Source organism: Rattus norvegicus, chromosome 7 (assembly GCF_021556685.1).
Source record: "Rattus norvegicus strain SHRSP/BbbUtx chromosome 7, alternate assembly SHRSP_T2T, whole genome shotgun sequence".
Taxonomy (NCBI): domain Eukaryota; kingdom Metazoa; phylum Chordata; class Mammalia; order Rodentia; family Muridae; genus Rattus; species Rattus norvegicus.
The window spans coordinates 143,134,312-143,154,628 of record NC_141540.1 but is presented as its reverse complement, the minus strand read 5'-3'; the positions used below and the strand labels follow the sequence as shown (position 1 = coordinate 143,154,628).

The following is a 20,317-nucleotide window of genomic DNA, read 5'->3' as shown; positions in this document are numbered from 1 at the left end:
AAAAATGTTTTGGGACCACCACTACCACCTATCTTTTATTTTGTTATTTAGGCTTTTCTTTTTATTTTCTTTCTTCTATTTAAAGATTTATTATATATTAATACACTGTAGCTGTCTTCAGACACAATAGAATAGGGCATCAGATCCCATTACAGATGGTTGCGAGCCATCATGTGGTTGCTGGGATTTGAACTCAGGACCTCTGGAAGAGCAGTCAGTGCTCTTAACCACTAAGCCATCTCTCCAGCCCCATATTTAGGTTTTTCAAGACAGGGTTTCTCTGTGGACCCTTTGAACTAGTTCTATAGACCAGACAGGCCTCAAACTCACGAGATCTGCCCAACTCTCCAAAGCACTGAGATTAAAGGTGTATGCCACCACGTTTGTGTGAGTCTCACAAGGTAGAAGATGGTCGAATACCCAAGGTCCTTCTCCATGTGCACTGTGACACATGCATACCACACCTGCACTCACATACAGACTTGTTTACATGGACTTGGGAATCTGAGGCAAGGGGACTGCCTTGACAACCTGGGCTATGTAGACATTAAGTCAACAACCACCACCAAAAAAAAAAAAAAAAAAAAAAAAGAGGGAAGCTGTTATATAGCAACCCTTTGTAACTTCTTTGCAAGCCAAAAACTTTTTTCCCTAAAAGATAGTATTCCAAAATAAGTAGGTCACTTAAAAGGTGGCTAGAGAAGTAGTTTAGTTGGTAGTGTGATTTCCCAACATAGTGTCATGGGTATAGACTTGTGAGCCTGGCACTAGGAAAGTGGAAGCAGAACTATACAGGATGCTGGAAACCCAACCTCTGCTAGAGACAGTTAAGAAAAACCAGGGTGTGATGATGGGTGGAGGAGCTGGAGAGATGACTCAGTGGTTAGAGCACTGAAACTGGTCTAGAAGACCCAGGTTTGATCCCCAGCACCCACACAGCAGCTTATAAATGTGTGTTAACTCCAGTTCTAGGGAATCTGACACCCTCTGGCACTGTACACACATAGTACACAGACACACACGCAGACAGAACACCCATATACAGAAAGTAAAAACTCAAGTCCCAGCACTTAAAGAGACCAGCAGAAGGCAGATGGATCTCTTGTCCCTTCTAGGCATCTGGTCTCTATATTGAGTTCTAGGACAGTCAGAGCTACCTAGACCCACCGTCTTGAAAGTACCAAAAACAGTAAAAATTATTTAAAAAGGGGTGGTGGTGGTGGTGATGGAAACATGGCTCAGTGCCAAAAGCCTCTATCATCAAGCCCAACAGCCAAGTAATCTATCCACATGGTGAGCAAGACTCCTCTGACCTCTGTCCTCTGACCTCCACATATACTGCGGCATGTGTACTTGCACACAAATGCAGAAAAAACTTACTGAAATTGAGGCAGCCACTATTCTTGTTTTTCTTCACAGTCATCTTTTTTAAGTGCTTAGAATTACACTCAGGGAATCACACACAACATAGAAGTACTTTATCGTTGGGCCCAGAAACTCAGCAACTCAGTGTCTACCCTTCCTCCTGCTTTTATTTTTCAGACAGTCTATACTGGCCTGGAACTTCCTATATATACCAATCTGGCCTCTCAAATCCAACCTACTCACACTTCACAGTGCTGGGACTACAGGCATGGACTACCAAACCTCACGTCCTCCACGTTTCTATAGTCAAAGCACTGTTGTTTGTGAACCCTCATCTAAGATTAAAGTGTAGATTAAGTGCATTAATTAAAATGTATGGGAGTACAATATAGTGTAGGTAGCTGCAACATTTGTTGGATTCAAAATAGGAAGTTACCACATATACCCCATTCCCAACCCTCTCAATACACCAGAGACATCATTTATTAAAAAAGTTTTTAATTGTTTTACAAAGGAGCTACAGACTACATTGGAACTAATCTTTGTACAAAAGGTGGAGACGGAGATAGAGATATAGAGAAAGAGATACTGAGACCCCAAAACACCCAGGGAAAAATGTGGGGGGAGAGACGAGGAAGATACAAAAGGAGCAGGAAGACGAGAGATTAACATCATACATACTCAAGAGTGAGGGTGGAGAAAGTGAGTGACTTGAGAAGTAATTACCCTCACAGCCCTGGTGACAACTGGATTGGAACCCACAACAAACATCGTGAGATTAAAGGCTTAAAGGCAACAGTGGTACAGAGACTGGTTATTCCCAGTATCAAGAAAGATAAACTGGTTTTAGGCACCAGAGTGGAGCACTACTCCTCTGCCCTGGGATGACAGACTTGGGAGAGGGAAGCAGGCCCTAGGGCAGCTGCCTTTGGCTTCCTCAGATCATTATCAACATATTCTGACTTTGTGCCTAGTCTTTAGCAAGGTAAGGGGTATTAGGATGTTACTGGGAGAAAAGTGTCATCAGAAATAGGAAGAACTGCCATATCCACAATTTTCAAGAGCAGTTACTGGAAAAGCTGTGTAGACAGAATCAGTTCCCTGGTAGAGAAGGCACAGTGTGATTCCTGAAGGCAAGATATAGGAAAGCACACAACCAAGCAGATGAACCGAAGTCTCTTCCATCTGCAGCCCCAGCCTAACCTGTTGTGCTCCTCAATCTCCACGAGCTGGGATTTGGAGCAGAAGGACAGATGAGGAGTCCCTGTACTCTCTCAGCCAAGACAAGGAAGGTTAGGCTGTTTGATAAAGGAGCAAATTGAAAGGGAAAAAAAAAAAAAAAGCTTCACTCTCTCAAATGAGTGCTGTGGAGAAATCCTTCTGAGTTTGGGAAGTGAGATGACTTAGGGAAGGAATGGAGCCAAATACTTCCCCCTCTTTTCTCTTCCCAGTCTTCAATCTACAACACATGAGCCAAGTCTGGAAGAGGGAGTAGGAACTTAAAATAAAGGCTGCTTAATGTCTTTTCTGGGGGATGGTATTTAGGGAAGGCAGACAAAGAAAAGAAACAGCTCAACCTCAAAGCTGGTCTACTCATCCTCCTAGATGAAGATCTGTACCCCCGGAGCAGAGCCAAGAGAGGCACACAGCCTTTCTAAACCAAAGTAATAACCTGCCCATGTTTTATCAGCAGCGATCGAAGCAATGTTTTCCGGGTTGGAAAAATGCCATCCCCTCCTCTCCCAAAGCAACTGCTGCTGCCTTTATCCTTCTAAGTTACTGGCTCATCTGAGAGAAGACCAAACTGAGATTTCTAATATTTCTCCTGGCAGCCCGAAGAGGTTACCCAACTTTGGCTATGGAAAGTAAAACCATGCAAAGAGGCCCTCAGCTGAGGCGGGACACGATCGTCACTTCCTCAGTACCTGACCTCCGAATCACTTCTCATCTGATCCCAAGGTCCAAAAAGACATTAGGGCACTTAAAATTGAATGAAAACTTTAATCTTGTAGCACCAGGGCTCCTTCAAAGTATAACAGAGGCCTGATTAGCACCTCCAAAAGAACCCCTCAAAAAGTATCCAATTTTATTGCGGCTTACAAAGATCTGCAGCTTCCAGTATTCACATAATGTGAAGTATTAACAATACAAAATATATTCTGAAAGTCAACACCTGCAGTTCATAGTGCTTTCTCAGATTTGTTAAAAAAATACAATGCTTAGTTTTCTATATCGGATATACAAAAGCAAAAAATATATGTATATAGTAGAGATAAATCAGCCATAGTAATTACAGCTTTAGTCTCCCGCCCTCCCCAAATTATAACACCGTCATCCCATACTTCAGTCTATACCTTCTGTGATTAAAGGGTCTATTTACTGAGACCAGGCTATGAAAGAACCACTATACTGCATTTTGAATAGCACCCCCAAAAAGAGTGCCTATGGGAGGTCCCTGAAGGAAGATGGTGGAAAAAGATGACACAGTCAAACAATTTGTAGATGAATATAAAGGGCAGCCTAGGACAAGGAAATGAATGTTTAAGATTACTATTTCTGCTGCGTGTGGTGGCATACATTTGTAGCCCCAACACTTGAAAGGCCAAGGTGGACAGATCTCTGCAGCCGGGACTACATATAAATTCAGACCAGCCAAGGATACTTTGAAAGACCTATTTCAAAACAAAAGAAGACTATTACATTGGTGGTCACCTATCACTTTGCAAGGTATAGTCATTTTTCTTTTAAAAATTAGGTAAAAAATCATGAAGGCTGGACACAGTGGCATATACTTGTAATCCCAACACTTAGGAGGCAAAAAAGATTATTCAAAGTTCAAGGCCAGTCTGAGTTACATAGTGAATTCCAGGCTAGCCTGGGATACAGAGTAAAACCCTATCTCGATGAAAGAAAACAAACAAAAAAATTCCAAACAACAAATGTAATGAAGAGAATTTTAGAAACCTTATGCAAGCCAATTATGTTAAATTCTGATGGCCAAAAGTTCTGGGAAAGGTTCCCTTTCAGTAACAATACCCTGACTGGAGTAATGTAATCTCTTAACTGTGAAAAAGGCTGAGTGGTTCATAGACAGGGAGATAAGAGCAGAAACTGATTCCATTTTATGGGCAATAAGACACTGGAGAAGGAAACTCAAAAAGCAGAAAGAATCTGATGTAAATTAATTCATGTTAATGTTAATGTAGCAGACCTTGAGGGTAAATCATCAACTTCTCACCAAGAGAAAACACCTTCCGATCCTTAACTTATATAAGGCTTTTACGGTCATCAGCAACACCAGGCCAGCTTATATCTAATCACCTCGAACTAAACAAGATTCTACTCCTTCAATTTTCTAGCAAAATACTGCACACTCCAGTGAGTTATCCTGCCCTCTTCCTCCAGAGATGCCAAAGCACATGATTATGAGTGTAAAATAAGTTTGAGTTCTGCTTTTCGTTAGGAACAAAAGGTGTGATGATGGCTAAGGACAGGTAACGTTTACTTCAACATTAATAACATGTGATTTGGGGAAAGTCCCTTGAAATATTTCCTGAGTCTTGATAACAGTATTAAGTCTGCACAGAAAGGACCAAATGGAATAAACTAATGTTAGTATTTCAGGCTAACAACACCGTAAACTTAACAAGAACCTAGTTTAGATGGAATTTACGTAACATGTATAATAACACTATAAGCTATTTGTAGCCAAGATAAAGAAGTTAGAATAAGGAATCCACTATAGATTTGGATGTTGATTTCATTTTCAAACACAAAAATAGTTTCTTTTTTTAGAAAGTGCACTAGGATATCCCCCCACCCCATAATTGTTAACCAATTTAACACAAGCAGAGAACTGACCTTAGGAACATACCCAAGTTTTATGACCAATTTCTAGATAATGGACCTGAAAGGCATTTCGATCTGAATTTATTTTCCAACAATTTCAAATATAAGTTCTCATCTGCATGTAGATATATACAGGCACAAACACATTCACACGCAGTCATACACAAACATTTTAGATTCTCTATCAGATCAGGGTAATTTTTTATTGCAGGTCTCTTTAAATATTGGCTAACAGAAAACCTATCCCCAACCTAATAGATTCCACACATACACTCAACCACTTTCATACTTCCTCACAGTGAAAAGCTCTCTGACAAGATAGCAGAAAGTCAAGAGAGACAATGCTTTAATGGCTGGGCCTTGAGGACAATTCTGGTTGCATTTAAGTCTCAGTGTAAAATGCACTGAGTTTCCCTGCCGATATAATTTTTGGATCAGTCTCTTCTGGAATCAGGCCATAGAGAAAGCAGGATAATTTCTCCCAATTTCTCCTAAAATCCACAGTGGTAAGACAAGATTTCTTTTTGTTCTGGGCTATCGTTCCCATGATTGTGTGCTTCCCTTTCCCTTAGGAACCACCCAAGTACATGTAAGGAAGAGTTAAGGGGGACTTTTTTTTTTTTTTTAAAAGAACCACTTTTGCCACTGGCACAAGTTTTGCACTCTACAGAATGGAAAGTCCAAACAGATTCCCTGGCTGATGCTCCTAAACATTAAAACATTAATACGAAGGAACTACAGAAATGTTCAAAAGAGGAAGTGTACTTCCTTTCAGAGTGTGAACTCAGAAGGCCATTCTGTGAGGCTGAGAGTTATCTGGAAGACAATGATACTGAAATCCGAATAATTCCACTAACTTCTGAACCCAAGACTATTGAGTTATTTCCTTTTCTGAGAACATCTTTTTCATACTGAAAGCTGCTGCCTATTATTTGAGCATTTTGACAGTGTATCTCCTTCAAAGGGCCTCTTACACAATTCCACAGAAATACTTCTGACTTTTGATGTGTAGAACAACTAATAAAGGGAGATGGCTTTGACTCTCCAGCACTAATGTGCCTGCGTCAGTAGTATTTGAACACTCCCTCCATAGCTACACTTCAAGGCTTTTCCACTCCGTTGCTGGAACTAACGTCTTTAAAATATTAACAGAAGTGCCTAATCCAGGGATCACTGTCAAAAACAACACAGGAAATGATCATGTAAGAAAAGGGTGTGAGACAAAAAGGACTGAGTCAGGAAAGAGTGCAAGGAGCTGATCCCAAATAAAGTAACAAAATTAAGGAAGAAGACACATTATATATGTATATATGAACTGAAGCAGAGCGTATGAATGCTTACTCTGGTGGGATGCCAGGACAACATTTATAGGAAAGCTTGATGTGTCATGATAAGGCTCAGCCATTGAGAAATAAGGCAATATAAAAAAAAAGAAAAAGAAAAAAAGACCAAGGTATTTTGGTCACAGAATGGTCTTTTTCCTCCTCCCAGCCAGCCCCTGTGAAAGCATCTCTATATATTTTTTAATATATATATATATAATATAGAATCTGTTTTTGTTAAAAAGTATTTCAATGATCATATATATTTATCAAGGCATGATGGCTTTAGGAAAGGGGGGGATCCATCATGGGAGAGCTAAGAGGGAAAAACAGGAAGAGGAGGCTGGGTAAGAAGGGTAAGAAGAACCTGGGATGAGATAAATGCTGATCAAAAAGTGGCACCAACAGAATTTTCACTAATATTCTCCATTTTCAAGGAGTCACCAGTGACATAGATGGGTGCCACGATCCCATCTCTTCTTTTGTACCATCTCCCAATTCTTCCTATCACCAAGCACATGAATGCCTCATGGCTCTCTCTTCCACATGTCTCTTGGACCCATGCTACCTTGCATCCCAGGCTTGGTGGGTATTGGCCCATATGTCTCTGGCCCTGGGCGTCTAATCTCAGAAACCATTGCCACTGATATTAATGGACTGCAGCTCTGTCACCTGCATGACGTTGATGCCACTGTTGGCAAGACGGGCAATACCCTCTGGACAGATGGCCTCCATGGCTACCATATTGGTGGTAATAAGGGCTGAAGGAGTGGCAGTGCCACTGCCTTCTGAACCTGCCCCACTGTCCAGGGGCAATGTGCCCACGCTCAAGGCTACACCTGGGCCTCCCTTTTTGTTCTGGTGGGTCTTGATATGCTTTGACAGATGATCGCTCCTCATGAAACGCTTAGGGCACTCAGGGCAGGCAAATTTCTTCTCTCCTAGATTTAAAGAAAAAAAGAAAAAAGATAACTTAGCCAAAAAAAAAAAAAACCCAGCCAAAACAAAGTTGAGGTTGATGTATGTCTTTCAAAATCCCTCTTGAAACTGAGCTCCTTATTAAAAACCTTCCAGACTACTTCAAATATTCTTGGGGACATATTCAGTTTCACATATACGTTGTTCAGGGATTTCAGTTAGCTTCATGGGCATATTACATCTTTTCTTATCTATTGCTTTCCCTTTTCCCTCGGGTCTTACTCACCTGTATGTGTACGTTTATGTCTCTGAAGCTCATCCGAACGAGTAAAGCGCTTCCCACAGTATGACCAATTACACATGAATGGCCTCTCCCCTGTATGCCAGCGCAAGTGTGCACGGAGATGTGAGGTTTTGCCATATACTTTGCCGCATCCTTGGATATGACAAATGTGCTGTTTCTTTTTGCCAGGATCTCCAGAGCCCCTAAGAATGAGAACATAATGATTTATTACTCTGGAGATAGAAATGAAGGAACCAAGAAGTGTAAAGATTGAAATAAGTACACTGTGGCTGTCTTCAGACACACCAGAAGAGGGCATCAGATCCCATTACAGATGGTTGTGAGCCACCATGTGGTTGCTGGGAATTGAACTCAGGACCTCTGAAAGAGCAGCCAGTGCTCTTAACCACTGAGCCATCTCTCCAGCCTCTGCTTGTTTGTCTTTGAGAAAGAGTCTCTCTGTGTACACCAGGCTGTCCTGGAACTTAGAGATTCACCTGCCTCTGCTTGCATAATGCTAGGTAGGATTAAAGGTGTGTGTGCTGTCATACCTGTCACTAAGACTTACTCTTTTTTGCCACTCCGAAGAAAGAAATAGGTGGATCTTTGTGAATTCTAAGGAAGCCTGGTCTACAGAGCAAGTTCTAGGACAGCCAGGCCTGTCACACAGAGAAGCCCTGTCTCTGTAGGGAGTCAAAATGATTTTTAGATTTAAAAATATATATGTGCACCACAGCATACCTGGTGCCTACTAAGTTCAGAGAAGGATGATAGGTCTCTTGGAACTGAAGTTACAAATGGTTCTGAGCTACCATATGGGTACTGGGAATCTAATTGCTCTGGAAGACAATCAACACTTTTAGCTGCTGAGCCATTGTTCTAGCCCCTGTTGTTTTTCTTTGGGATTTGTATATTTGTTTGTATATGGAGACAGGGTTTCTCTGTGTAGACGTGGCTGTCCTGAAACTCACTCTGTGTATACCAGGCTAGCCTCAAACTCAGAGATCCACCTTCTTTCTGCCTCCCAAATACTGGAATTAAAGGCATGGGTTACCACACCTAGCCTGTGTTTTTTAAACTGTTATTTTTCTTGGGAGCTAAAGAGATGGCTCAGTAGTTAAGAGTGCTTTTGCTCTTTTAGAAGACTGGAATTTGATTTCAAGCAATCACCACCAAGTGACCCACACCAGCAGATTCAGACTCCCAAGTTCTCTCTGGCCTATGGGCTGCATGCAAATAGAGAAATAAACATTTTTTTGAGACAGAGTTTCTTTATGTTGCCTTGGCTGTCCTGGAACTTTTTCTGTAGACCAGGCTAGCCCTGAATTCACAGAGGTCCAACTGCCTCTGCCTCAGGAGAGCTGGGATTAAAGGGCACCACCACCCAGACAAATCCTTTAAAAAAAAAATTGTCTATGTGTGGTTGTGTGCATGTGAATATAGGTATCTTAAGAGGCATCAGATTCCTGTAGCTGAAGTCATGGGTAGTTACGAGCTATTGATGTGTGTACTAGCATCTGAACTCAGGTACTGTGAAAAAGTAACTGTTGAGACATCCCTCTAGCCCATTTCCTGTTTTGTTTGTGACAATGTATTATGTAACACAAGCTGCCTTTGAAATTCTAATCAAGACAAGCTCTCACACACTAAGTTATAAGTTCCATCCCCTTCAACTTCCATGCACAGTTCTTTTGTATGAAGAAGAAGAGAGAGCTTTGAGGCAGGGTCTCATATGGTTCAGGCTAGCCTCAAATTTTACTATATAGCTGGCCAAGACTAACTTTGGTCTCCAGACTTTCCTTCCTCTACCTTGCAAGTTCTGGAATTACAAGTGTGAGTCACCACCACACTTGGCATTAAAGGTAAAACCCTTAGCTGATTGTGATTTTTTTGCTTCCCAAATCCAAGTTATAGACCAGGCATGGGGGTTCAATTCAAGAGCAGCATGGTCTTATATATAGTGAGTTGTAAGACAGCCAGGGCTATACAGGGAAACCCTAACAAATATAAATGAACAAACGAACGAACGAACGAACGAATGAATGAAGTGATGGGTGCTGAGGACTTGAACTCAGGTCCTTATTTTCACAGCAAATATTCTTACCCACTTAACTGCCCACCCAGCATAGTATCAGAGATTTAATGGAGAAAGAATGGGTTGGATAAAACTTGAAAAAAGGGAAAACAAACAGGGAAGTGCAATAGAACATGACTGTAATCCTAGCTATGTGGAAACTAAAAGAACTATTTCAGCCCAGAGACTAGACCAGGCAACATAACAGACCCATTTATCTCCATCTCTCAAATTATGAATAGTTTTATACAGTCTTTGCTAAGCCAAGGTTTCCTTATATGTGATCCACTTGTAGGCACCTTTATTAAGGTAAAACTTGTTTAAGGAGATCTGTAAGAGGAAAGTTTTGGGGGATTTGAAGAGAGTTTTTCAAACTATAAGTTAGGCTGGGTATAGAGGAAGTTAGATCTCTGTGTGTTTGAGTACAACCAAATACATTTTGAGTTCCAGGCCACCCAGACAGAGTTCTACAGTAAGACCTTGTTTCAAAATATCAACAATAGCAAAAACACCACGGTTCTGCCAGGTATGGGTGATACCTACCTGGAATTCCAGTACTCAAGAGTAGAGGCAGAAAGAACAAACATATTTACATGTAAAGCCAGACTGGGCCAGGGATACAAAGCAAAAGTATTATCTCAAAAAAAAAAAAAAAAAAAAAACAAGCAACCCAACAAAAAACATCAATTAAGAAATAACATTCTGGGCTGGAGAAATGGCTCAGTGGTTAAGGGTTAAGAGCACTGACTGCTCTTCCAGAGGTCCTGAGTTCAAACCCCAGCAACCATCTGTAAAGAGATCAGATGCCCTCTTCTGGTGTGTCTGAGGACAGCGGCAGTGTACTCATATATAATAAATCTTAAAAAAAAAAAAGAAATAACATTCTCTGCTTTTCCTGAAAACACAGGAAAAATCACCAAAAACAAGCTATTTTGTTACTTTTCTTTTCTTTTTTTTTTTTCTTTTCTTTTTTTCGGACCTGGGGACCGAACCCAGGGCCTTGCCCTTGCTAGGCAAGCACTCTACCACTGAGCTAAATCCCCAACCCCTTTTCTTTTCTTTTTTTCAGAGCTGGGGACCGAACCCGGGGCCTTGCGCTCACTAGGCAAGCGCTCTACCACTGAGCTAAATCCCCAACCCCGTTTTGGTACTTTTTTATGAGTTGTTTTATTAATGTCCGAAAGAGGCCAGAGGAAGATGTTAGATCCTCTGTAACTAGAGTTACATATAGCTGTGCACTGCAACCTCTATCCTCTGCAAGAGCAATAAGTACTCTTAACTACTGAGCTATTGCTGGTTCCCTGGAGACATAACATTCTAATCTCAAAGTATATTGCTACACAAAACCCCAATACTTGGAATGTGAGCTCAGAAATGTTGTAAAGGAATAATATAGTACATGAGTAGGTCATATTATACAGCTCTTGCTTCTAACTCTGATTTCTCATTGATTCTGAATGCTAGGAAAATGTTCTATTACTGAGTTTATCTCCAGTTTCTAAGTTTATCTCCTTATTTTTGCAATAAGAAATCATTATATAGCCCAAGTTACCATAGATCTCCTTGTGTAGACCAGTTTGGCTCCAAACCTGGGATTAACCTTGTGTCTCTGCTTCCTGGGTGATGGGATTACAGATATATACCACCAGGCCTGGCTTTATGGGATGTTTGTTTATTTTTTGGAATCTTATTTAGCTCAGGCTGGTTTTGAACTGACTTTTAGACTAGATGGGCTTCAAATCTGCAATTTTCTGCTTATACCTTCCAAGTAGTGTGGTAGCTGATGTGTGTCACCAACAAATCTGGCTTCACTAACGTTCTTACATGCATTTTTTTTTTACACAAAGCTATATCCTATTAGTCCTTGCTCTCTTTTTATTTTTTTATGTCACGAGCAGTATTTGCTTTTTCTAGAGGTGGCTACTAAACAGATGCTGGTAGTGGCATATGCTTCTAACTTCCGCACTCAGGAGGCAGAGGCAGGTGCATCTCTGAAATGAAGGCCAGCCTGGTCTTCAGAGTAAGTTCCAAAACAGCTAGGGCTACATAAAAACAAATAAGTAAACAAACAAACAAATGAATTCCCTGTCTCAAAAACCAAAAATAAACAAATGAGCCATTCCTCTAGGCCTGAATATTAAGGGTGAAAGAAAAGCATGGAAGCTCATCCTTGTAATCTCTACTACTTAGGAGACAGAAGCCAAGGCCAAGTTAGGAGATGTAGCATTACCCTGATTCCATGTAAAATAAAATAAGAAGCTTATAGAGGAATTATAATTCAGAACATGGCTGCTCTGGCAAGAGATCATATCCAAAGACCTTCTAGGTCTGTGTAATCCTAGAACTCACTATGCCACCTCCGCTGGAATACAGACAAGCCTTTAATCCTAGGAGACAGAAGCATGCAGATCTTGAGTTCTAGTCAGTTCTGTTCAGTCAGTCAGTGGAGTTCAGAAGCAGTTTTACAGGGAGAGCCCCCCGCCCCCAACCAAGTTGAAGAGAGTTATAATAAGCTACACACAGGTAAAGACAGAATGAACCAGAGAATAAAAAAAAGTCAAAAGATTAGAACAAATTGCTAGAGTTAGTTTGAGGTGAAGCAGGGAAATTAAGTAAGAAGCCAGTTTGAATCAGTCAGCTTAGAGAGGAGTTCTGAGGCAGAATAGATGGGTTGAACCAGCCAACAAGAGCTAAAAAGTGTAAGCTTACTCAGCAGTAAGTCTCAGAGACTAAAAACATTCTAGGCCTATATTAGACTGTAGGGAGGCTAGAGCCTCCCAGGCCTAAGCCTAAGTTAGACAACAATTACATCAGGTGACTAAAAATTATGTTTATGGGAACTGGACGTGGTCTCACACCTTTAATCCAAGCACTGGAAGTCTCTTCGAATTCAAGGACAGTCTGATTTGCATAGTGAGTTCCAGACTAATTAGGTCTACATAAACAGACCCTGTCTCAAAAATGAACAAACAATAAAAATGAAATAGAGGGGCTGGGGATTTAGCTCAGTGGTAGAGCGCTTACCTAGGAAGCGCAAGGCCCTGGGTTCGGTCCCCAGCTCCGAAAAAAAGAACCAAAAAAAAAAAAAAAAAGAAATAGAATAAAAGTTGCTGAGTTTGGCAGACCACGTCTATTAATCCCTGCCCCTACCCTAAACTCTTCCAGTTTATAACCTTCCCTCCCTCCCTAAGCTTATCCTTCCCATACAACCTTGCCATCTAGACAAGTGTTCTCGTCTCTCGTTTTTTATCTTTCTGTCTCATTTTCTACCCTGTTCTGTCTCCTGTTATGGCCAGGTCGAATCTACTGGTTATTATTTAGTCTATTACTTTCTCTCCTTGCTCTGAACTCTTCAGTGCCTCTGGCTATACTCCACCTCATATCTACAATGAAAACCTTCCCCTCAACCACAGCTTGGAACGGTCATGTCCTCAACTTTATATATCTGGTGCTCAACCCCTCACTTTATATACTCCCTATCTGGGGTTAAACAGACACATGTATGTGTTACACAGGAAAAGTCTGTCACATGACATGTGATTACAGACATGTATGACCACAACTGCTTTATGCAGTGCTGGGATTCAAACTCAGGACTTCATAAATACTAGGAAAACCCTTTACCAACTGAGCTACACACTCAACCTCTCCTATATCTTTTTATAAAAAACCTTATTTATTTTGTGTATGTGAGTACAACACTGTCGCTCTCTTCAGTCACACCAGAAGAAGATATGGGACCCCATTACAGATGGTTGTGAGCCATCATGTGGTTGCTGGGAACTTAACTCAGGACCTCTGGAAGAGCAGTTGGTGCTCTTAACCACTGAGCCATCGCTCCAGCCCACTCCCTATGTCTTAAATAATAAAATTATACACTTTCCCTCATATTTCTATGTTCATTGTTTGTTTATTTCTATAAAAAAAAGAAAAATTCTATATTCAATAAGATGAGCTCACCTCCCCTCACTGTCTTTACAATAGGGGCATGTACATGCTTCCCGCCGAGTCCTGCGACCAGCTTGGGGTTGGGGATCAGGGCTGTTCTCTCCTTCTTCTCCACCTGCTGTCTCATCATGTATTCCATCACCGCCAGGTCCATGAAGGCCAAGTTGAGCTCCATGATCACCTGAAATAAAAAGGAGAAAGGTGGCAATGGGTAGGACAAAACAGTTATAGAAATCTCATGACAGAGCCAGGTGATGGTAGCACATGCCAGTAATCTTAACTCTTGCAAGGCAGAGGCAGGTGGACCTCTCATGAATTTAAGGCCAGGTTGATCTACAGAGGGAGTTCTAGGACAGTGAGGGGTACACAAAGAAACCCTGTCTCAAATAACCAAATAAATAAACAAATAAAATTAAAATAGAGAAAAAAAATCTCACTGGTACATCACACTCATAGCACCATCCCTTTTCTTTTTACATTTTTTTTTCTTTTTTCTTTTCTTTTTTTTTTTTTTTTTTTTTTTCGGAGCTGGGGACCGAACCCAGGGCCTTGCACTTCCTAGGCAAGCGCTCTACCACTGAGCTAAATCCCCAGCCCCTCTTTTTACACTTTTTTTCCCCACCCCCTCTTTTTACACTTTTAATTACAGTTGATTCTTCCATGAGTGGTGTGTGTAGGATGCTTGTCTAAGCCAGAGGAAAACTGTTGGCAATCAGTTCTCTTTCTACCACATGGGTTCCAGGAACCAATCACAGGCTGTCAGCCTTGACAGGAAGTATCTTTACCTGCTGAGCCATCTAACCAGCCCATGACACACCGTTCTGTCAAGACTCGTCTTTCTATTTTAATCTGACATAAGGTCGTGCTATATTTGCCCAGAATGACCTTGAACTCTGAGGTTCAAGCAATTCTCTGGCTTCAACCTCCCAAATAAGTACCCGAGGGACTGCCAAGGGGCTACAGGTTTAAGTTTACATAGTAGTTCCAGGATAACCTTGGCTAAACAGTAAGACCCATGCCAAACAGAAGCCAACATGACATCACTATCATACTGGAATCTGTTCTCCACCCCTTTTAAATAAGAGTTTTAGAAAAGAACAGTTTAATCTTAAAACATGGTACCAGTTAAGCAGTGAGATAAATTAAAGACTGGCCTTCCTGTGATGAAAGTAACTAGGAAACCAGAGGCACAGTGTAATGACAGTCTTGGCCAAATCCAACAGTTGCCTCTAGCATCAATTTCTGAACCAACTATGGCTGTTAAAGATATTCTCAATGGCTTCTAAGTAAACAAGTGTGGCTAAAGCCAAGCCTTCCAAGATCACTAAGAGTCAAAACCTTATTCTCTGTGGAGACCCCGGGAATCACTAAAGTATGATGAAATGAAAACGTCAAGAACTGTAACACAAAAACAAAACATCATTCTAGAACTGATCTCCGTGCCTCCACACAGTAGGCGAGTATTCTACCATTCAAGAAGTTAATTTCTATATAGTTCTAAAAACTCCAATTAGGCATCTGGGCTCCTTAACTGTCATCTTGCTGTGAAAAACACTGTTTAAAAAAAAAAAAAAAATGATCATCACTAAGGCTGGAGATAAGGTACAGAAGTTAATAGGGCTTACTGCTCTACTAGGACCAGAGTTCAGGACCTAGCTCTTAGAATAGGTCTCTTAACACTTTAGTCTGTAACTTCAGCATCTGGGTATCCAACATCTTCTGGCTTCTACAAGCACCTGCACTCACACACACGTAAACACAAAGAGGGAGTACAAGTACACATAATTTCTTCCTTCCTCCCCTCATGTGTCACACACACACACACACACACACACACACACACACACACACACACACACTTACTCACACCAACACAAAAACACGATATCTGAATATGGAGGCCTGGAACTCAGTGATTCACCAACTTCTGCCTCCCTCATGCTAGTATTAAAAGCATGCACCAAAAGGCCCAGAAAAAGCATATTTAAAAAAAGAAAAAGTTCATGAGCAGGAGAGATGACTTTGAAGTAGTTCAGAAGTGGTTGTCAATCTGGGGCCCCTTTTACTGGGGTTACCTAAGACCATCAGCCAAACAGTTACTTACATTATGATTCATAACAGTAGCAAAATTACAGTTATGAAATAGTTGATTATAATATTATGGTTGGGTGGTTACCACAACATGTGGATATATAGTAAAGGGTTGCAGCATTAGGAGAGTTGAGAACTACTGGCTCAGATTACTGGCTGCTCAGAGGACCTGGTTTTGATTCCCAGCACACACACATGGCAGTTCATAACCATTTATGACTCCAGTTCCAGAGTATCTGATATCCTAACCTCTTCTGAGCTCCTCTGGTACCCAGCACCCATGTACATAAACATGGGTGTACAAATATATTCAGGCAAAACACCCATATACATAAAATAAATTTTAAGCTTATGACTAAGAAAATCCATGCTGGGAATAGTAGATAGAACCTGTCTGCCATCTCAGCAACACCAGGCAGGTACAGCTGGATAGTGAAATCAAAACCAGCCTGACCTATAAGTAAGACCCTGTCAAGCACACATTAAAAAAAAAAAAAAAAAAAAAAAAAGTTGAATTAGTAAGCATGATGGGAAGCCTTACGTTTTCCCCCTTTCCTCTTTGTATCTTCTGTAATTTCTTTGTAGTTAAAAACATTTAGGGGCTGGGGATTTAGCTCAGTGGTAGAGCGCTTACCTAGGAAGCACAAGGCCCTGGGTTCGGTCCCCAGCTCCGAAAAAAAGAACCAAAAAAAAAAAAAAAAAAAAAGAACCAAAAAAAAAACAAAAAAACATTTAGACTGGGACTGGAGAAATGGCTCAGCGGTTAAGACCTCTGATTGAGCTCTACCAGAGGTCCTTAGTTCAATTCCCAGCAACCACATGGACGCTCAAAACCATCTGTAATAGGATCTGATGCCCTCTTCTGATGTGTCTGAAGACAGCTACAGTGTACTTATATATAATAAATAAAAAAAATCTTTAAAAAACAAAAAGAAAAACTGCCTCCAAAAGAAAAAAAAACAAACCGGTAGTTTTCTTTAGAGCTCAGCAATCAGCAAAATGGTGCTAATGGCTTTCACCAGTAGATGTCACTGTGACTAAATAAGACAGAGATTTTTTTTTTTTTTAACATACCAGATGTAAGAAAGGACTATACCAATTTTAGAAACATAAAGAAGATATTTTGGAAGTCTTTCCATCAAATCTAAATATTAATTTCAGTTTTGTTAATGTTTCCTAACTAAGGCTTGAGTTTTGTCATTTATCATGAATATAAAGGCGAATGGTAATGGCACCCGCTTTTATCCCAGTACTCTGGAGGCAGAAGCAGGTAGATCTGAGTTTGAGGATGGCAAAACCCTGTCTTGAAAAACAACAAACAAGTAAACAAAAAAGAAAAAAAACATAATAAAGAAAAGGTAGATCATGATGTTGACTGCCTATAATTCCAGTGCTCAAAAACTGCAGCTGGCAAGAATGGGGTCAGTCCCTGCCACACAGTGAATTCAACGAGTCACAGGACAGTATACAGCAAAATAAGACAAAAACCTGCCTCGACTTCCCAACTGCAAGGATTATAAGCACGAGCCACACCATTCCTGATGATTGTGTACTTTCAGTGTCAATTCACTCTCTCACAGCAGAAGCACAATAGAAGTAGAACTAGTACTCAAAGCCAAGTGTGGTGGTACACTCCTTTAATCCCAGCACTAGGAAGGCAGAGGCAGGCAGTTCTTTGTGAGTTCAAGACCAGCCTTGTCTATATAGAGAATAAAGTGAACTATTTCCAGTACTTGAGACACTGAGGCAAGAGGATAACCACTGATGCCAGTATGAGCTACAAAATAAAATCCTGTCTCAAAAACAAGTACACAAACAGAAATATTCAAGTGAACTATTCTAGGTTTTAAAGCTCCAACATTTTAGCATCTATAACATGGAAGCTTAAAGAACCAAACTTTAGAGGCTAAAGAGATGGCTCGATTCTTTAAAAAACTGCCTACTTTTGTGAGGACTCAGGCTGGTTTCCAAGTATCTACATGATTTCTCACATCTTTAACTCCAGTTTGGCTTCTGTGAGCACTATATGCACATGGTGCTGAGACATACAGAATAAAAGAATTATTTTTTTTCTTTTTTAAATGTGTATTGGTGTTTTGCCTGCATGTTATGTCCATGTGAGAGTGTCAGATAGCCCAGAACTGGAATAATGGAGTTGCAATGTGAGTGCTAAGAACTGAACCCAGATCCTCTGGAAAAGCAGCTGGTGCTCTTAACATCTGAACCATTGCTCCAATCCCCCAAAATAATTAAATCTTAAATAAAACAAAAAAACCCCCTGAAACTTAAAATACACCTAAACTGAACTTCCAAAATGTACCAAAGAAAACTGCCATTTTTCCATTCATACTCTTTAATTTTTCTCTAGGTACATTCTTAGGGCATGCAGAGCTCAATATCTCTGAACAATACTTCACTGGCTCTTATAATATACCATGCCTTCATCAGAAGCATCGTGATACATTATTAAGTCCTTTAGAAAAAACTCATTAAAAGCTTTTTGTGGACAGAGGGCCAGAGATCTGCCTGACAAGGAAGCCAAATTAAACTCCAGTCTCTACCTCAGTCCTCTCTGACTAAAACGGTTTGATCTCCATCCCCCCCCACAACCAGTCCCCAGATGGCTGGCGCGTGTGCGCTCTCTCTCTCTCTCTCTCTCTCTCTCACACACACACACACACACACACACACACACACACACACACACGGCTCAGCAATCGACAAAGATGGGGTTGCACTTGCCACTCTTGTACAAGAACAGGTTTGGTTTCCACAACCACTTAAAACTCTGGTACCGGGGTTGGGGATTTAGTTCAGTGGTAGAGCATTTGCCTAGCAAGTGCAAGGCCCTGGGTTCGGTCCCCAGCTCCTCGGAAAAAAAAAAAAACCAACAAAACTCTGGTGCCAAGGGATCTGATGCCCTCTTCTAATCTCAAACACAAGGCACAAATGTGGTGCACACAAACATACAGGTAAGGCACTCACACAAATACACAAGAATAAATTTAATCAATGAATAAATAATATAGTGAAGCATCTAATGAAGTCACCTGATGTCACTTCTGGCTTCTGCATATTCCTACACACCAACACAGAGTCTGTGTATGCTGGACAAATATGTTACAGTTACAGGTCCCAGATTTAAGGAGGAGACCTATCTCAAAGGAATAAACTGGACAGTAATAGGGGAACAATCAACAGCTGCTCTGGCTTCCATGAACTTACATGCACACCCACACAGGCACATGTTACACCACCCACCCACACACACTCATACCCACACACAAAAGAAAGAGGGGCCAGGTGTGGTAGCACATACCTTTAATCCCAGTACTCAAGAGGCAGAAGCAGGGTGATCTGAGTTAGAGGCCAGACTGGTCTACAGAGTAAATTCCAAGACAGCAAGGGCTACAAAGAGAAACCCTGTCTCAAAATAACAAAATAAAACAAAACGAATGTAAAATGTTTCTGACTCCAGCACTCAGAGGGTGAAATAGAGTGTCCATGAATTAGAGAATCATCTGGGTTGTCACATGAGACCCAGTCTTAAAGACAAAGATATTCAATATGGTGATATACACCTATCATCTGTGGTAATATACACTTCTAACACAGGGACAGCAGGATCAGAAGTTCAAGGTCCTCCTTTGCTACATACACCAAAATACAACTATAAGATAGCTTCAAAATTTAGAAAAAGGAGACCTGAAGACAGTATCTAGAATCATTCAGAAAACTGGTAAAGAACAGTAAGATAGAAGTTTATTGTTGGGCTGGAGAGATTGTTCAGCAGTTAAGAGCACTGACTGCTCTTCCAGAGGTCCTGAGTTCAATTCCCAGCAACCACATGGTAGCTCACAACCATCTGTAATGAGATCTGATGTCCTCTTCTGGTATGTCTGAAGACAGTGACACACATAAAATTAAAAAAAAAAGTTTACTGCTAATAATAGTTTCTCAGGGAAAAAAATAAAAAGAAAGGTAGTCAGAGGTTGGTCTGTACACAGCATACATGAAGTATTGAGTTTGATCCTAAGTACTGCATAAATTGGGCACTACTGTAGGCACTTACAAATTCAACACTGGGTAGGTGAAGGCAGAATATCAGAAAGTTAAGGTACACTGAGACAGCTCAGTGGGTAAAAAGAGATTGTTGTGTAGACATGAGTACAAATCCCCAGCACCATATGAAAAGCTATGTATAACAGCTCATACTTATAGATCCAGCACTAGCCAGGACAGAGAGAGGCACTCTCAAGTCAATAGGGCTGACAGTGATAAAGATACCTGAGATCTTGTTAGGATCTTTGCATGTAGGCATAGGAACCCACGAACCTGCACACGTATGCACATGTACTACATATCATACTTATATATGAAGTCCAAAATCTTTATCAGCTACACAGTAAGTCTGAGGTTAGTCTAGACAATATGAAACCCTGTGTCAAAGAAATAAAATATAAAAGA

The 20,317-nt window shown here is 40.8% G+C and overlaps 1 protein-coding gene across 2 annotated transcripts in view; it reads right to left on the bottom strand.

Annotated features, from left to right (window-relative positions):
• Positions 1-1,846: 1,846 nt before the first annotated feature.
• Positions 1,847-20,317, bottom strand: part of Sp1 (Sp1 transcription factor) — a 29,419-nt gene continuing 10,948 nt past the window's right edge. For both annotated transcript variants that reach the window (XM_087555749.1, NM_012655.2), the window contains 3 exon segments: positions 13,772-13,940; positions 7,741-7,940; positions 1,847-7,477 (listed from right to left, as the gene is read on the bottom strand). In XM_087555749.1, the coding sequence (XP_087411875.1) occupies positions 7,164-7,477; positions 7,741-7,940; positions 13,772-13,940 (683 nt within the window). In that variant the 3' untranslated portion in view covers positions 1,847-7,163.